Raw genomic sequence first — 3,594 nt, forward strand, 5'->3', positions numbered from 1 at the left:
GGAGGAGATGAGGGAGGGCAGTTGAGGCGCTCCTCCTGTCTCCTCCAGTCATCCTCTCCTCCCTTCACTTCTGTGTGGCGTTTGAACACAGTCAGGCGCAGGGACGTGGAAGAAGCCGGCCCGAGGAAAATAAAAATAAAAATGAATTAACCAGAACCAGGAACAGCGAGGAATGATACAGAGAGAGAGCGGAACCGCCGACACCTGGACCCGCAGTCCTGACCTGGAGGTTTCTGGTACCGAACATTTGGAATTTTTTTGCTGATTTCTGTCGCAGTCAGGGGCAGAAACCCCCTCACCTGGTGAAGACCTCGGCTAAATGAAGGAAACCCATGTCGTTCCAGTCCAGGACGATGTGATTCCAGCAGCAGCGGCGGGTCATTGCGGGAACAGCCGCTGTTTTCCGTGGATTCACCGTTTTTGACGCATTTGCGCCAAAAATGAGCCCAAACCAGCGTGGATTCCATTGTATCAGCTTCACGAGTGGAGTCTAAACAAACACACACCCCTCACCGACTCTATTTTAATTCCCATTTGCAAATAACCGGCGTCAGTTACTGCTGTGGGCGAAGGAGGAGAAGAAGAAGAAGAAGAAACAAAAGAAGAAGAAGACGGAGATAAAAATGGAAAACGAGGTTTTTACGCCGTTGCTGGAGCAGTTCATGCTGTCACCACTGGTCTGCTGGGTAAGAAGCTACAGAAATCCACCTTCCAGCCTGTCAGTCTGGGTCTCATCTCCCCCATTAACACCCCCCTCTCCCCCCACTGCTCCATTCATTTGCAGGTGAAGACAGCGGCCCAGTCCACGGTCACGGACGGCACCAAACTGTCGGAATATGTTGAACTAGTGGACGGGATTTACCTGAACGAGATCATGCTGGAAATGTGAGTAATCTGTCTGACACACACTCACTGCCGTGACCTCCAGAGAAGACAGCCATCTGTCAACTGACCAGCAGGGGGACCACATCTACATGTGGTCATCAGATTATAGGGAATGGGCTCGAATAGAGAGACAAGATTAGGATTAAACACTGAATCATCAGGTTTGGGCTGAGTGTGGTGTTCAGGTGACGTCAGCTGCTCTGTCTTGTGGGTAACTTTCAGGTGAATTGGACGTAGTTTACGAATTTAACGCGAATTTGTTGAAGTTTAATATTTTTAATTCACAATTTGTATCACAAGGAAAGAAATTCATAATCGCGATTTTTTTTTTCTGGTGGTAAGAAAATATAATTACTCTCACAATTACCTGCAATTTTCTGGTGGTAAGAAAATATAATTACTTCAAACCACGACTCTTCAAACCATGTGGTATTATGGGATATTATTATTCTTCCATGTGATATATTGTCCAACGTGGAAACGGTGTAATTGGCTACTGAACTGGAAATACATGTGGCCGTTGATTGGTCGGCGTTCAGGCTGAAAGTCGTCCCTTTCCGATCACCTGCTGGTCGATCGGCACATCTGTAGGTCCAACCCAAACCCTGAGGCCTTCAGAGAGGTCCTCACATCTGTGTGTACTTCATGGACCTCAGTGTCAGCAGGTCATGACTGATGTAGACGAGGTTACTGGGACAGAGGGGCCGAGGACTCAGTCATCCAGGAGTCTGATCCCTGCCGTCATCTGCGGCCGACATCACCGCGCCTCTGGAGGCTGCGGCGCTCCGGCTTCCTGCTGGGATGCAGATCACACTGGGAATGGTAGCAGATAAACGCAGCAGGAACAGGTCCTGATGGAGACACCGTCCCAAAGTCCCCCTGTTCCCCAGTCACTTCCTGTCTCTTTGTCCCTCTCCCTAGGCTGCTGCCTTCAGCAGCTGTGACGGTTTTTCATATTTTCCACTAAAGCTGCTCGCCACAGCGTCAGCATTCACCGCTGTGAACGGCTTTTCACTAAGTTTGTTTCCTTCGTCTGCTGCCTGGAATCTATTCCCGTCCTCTGGGGGATTTACTCCGGGGTCCATCTCCAGCACTGAGTTTATTTAAGCAGTATTTTAGGAGAAACTGTTGTTTGGATCTGGAATTTGGACTTTAGTCTAAAAAACAGGAGTTTCCTCTGCTGTAGGTTTGGTTTACGGCTGTAGCTGGAGCTGTAGGTGTAGCTGGATGTCAGACAGTTCTTTATTGCATTTCCTGCTCAGTCAACATTTACCTTTTCACACTGACCTGACGTCAGGAGGGATTTGGTTTGAACCTGGAAATGAAAAAAATCCCAACAACAACAACAACAAATATAGTGAAATTTAAGAAACTGTGTTAGGAAAATCAAGCTAGCTTTAGCATAAGCTATTGCTGCTAGCACCAAGGTTTTGAGTTTGGCGGTGGTGCTTGAATACGTGAACTCTGTCATAGCGACTAAACTGAAACACTAGCTGCTAGCTGCTAGCCTGGAGAGTTTTTGAATTGAAATGAATTGCTTGTGGTCGGCTAACGTGGCTAACATAGCATGTGATGTGAGGTGTAAATAGAGGATCAGAAGGTCACGTAGCAGCGTGCTAACTTTACTGTACATGTAAACAACAGTTCCTTGTCTGGTCTCAGTACCTTTGAGGTCACGATCACCGTCGATACTGCGGTGACTCGGGTTCTTGTGGTACGTCTCTGAACTGTTAGTAGAACAGTACCAGAGTGTAGCGGTGCCGCCATCAGGCTCTGATTATCCCGACTGGCTGTTTCCTGTCTCTGGTCGTGTCCTCCTTCCTCTGTCCTCGACCTCCTGCTGCTCCAGGGTGGTTCGATGCCCATCATCACATTTCGACGAGCTCTTCCGCCTCTCGACTCTCAGAGGAATCCTTGAGCACGGAGCGGTGTTTGGATAAACCGCTGCAGGTTTTGTTGGACAAGGGCGTCCTCTCCTCTTCTCTGCTCACAAACACACACAGAGTTGGCAGTATTTTTAGGTTGATTTTTTTTTTTTTTCCCCCAATGGGACGTTTGTGTAGTGGAAAAGTAAATTGAAGGATGTGAGAGAGAGTCGTTTCACTGAGTGAAATTGTTAAACATGAAGAGGTTGAGATGCAGAAACTTAGTGCGAATGTATTCATTCATCTGTATGACTTGATAAATCTCTGGGTCGCGGGGTGTGAATGGGTCCATCACTCGTTCACATGTAGAGACGTCCATTCACACTCACATTCACACCAGTAGAGTAAAACCAGAGGAAACTGCAGTACCAGATTTCGACACTAGTCAAACATGCTCTAACTGTAATCTTCTTGTTGTAAGGCCAGAGCACGAACCGCTCGTCCACCGTGCGGCCTCTGGTTCGGGGCACAGTGGGGGTCATTTAAAAAAAAAAAAAAAGTTTTTAAAGACACCACTAGGGGAGACTGTGTTTTGATGCATCTTTCCTGGTTCGTAGCTGTAGAGGATTTTGTTGTTGTTGATGTTTTGTTTTTATTGCCGCGTGTGGCTGAAATGAACGACGTCTGGTTTTAACTTTCGCCTGACAGGAAGTCAGGGATGGCTGCACAGTCTGCTCTGTGTTTATGTTTGTGTGTTGGAGCTTTTCTGCAGGGCTTCTGTGTCTGTGTGGGAGTGGGTGTATCTGGGGGAGTCAGACCCCCCCGCCCCCCCCCCCCCCCCCCC

At 48.1% G+C, this 3,594-nt stretch overlaps 1 protein-coding gene across 8 annotated transcripts in view; it reads left to right on the forward strand.

Moving 5' to 3' along the window:
- Positions 1-20: 20 nt before the first annotated feature.
- The window catches only part of ccdc88ab (coiled-coil domain containing 88Ab), a 62,664-nt gene continuing 59,090 nt past the window's right edge, over positions 21-3,594 (forward strand). For 7 of the 8 annotated variants that reach the window (XR_003051265.1, XM_025060681.1, XM_025060680.1 and 4 more), the window contains exons 1-2: positions 22-686; positions 785-885. Coding sequence is in view for 7 of the 8 variants with exons in the window: in XM_025060681.1 (XP_024916449.1) it covers positions 624-686; positions 785-885 (164 nt within the window). In the remaining variant the exon portion in view is untranslated. Of the gene's footprint in view, positions 687-784; positions 886-3,594 lie in introns of all 8 variants that reach the window. The other variant, XM_017037390.2, reaches the window with a different exon arrangement.

This window comes from Cynoglossus semilaevis, chromosome 12 (genome assembly GCF_000523025.1).
Source record: "Cynoglossus semilaevis isolate Cse_v1.0 chromosome 12, Cse_v1.0, whole genome shotgun sequence".
NCBI classification, from domain to species: domain Eukaryota; kingdom Metazoa; phylum Chordata; class Actinopteri; order Pleuronectiformes; family Cynoglossidae; genus Cynoglossus; species Cynoglossus semilaevis.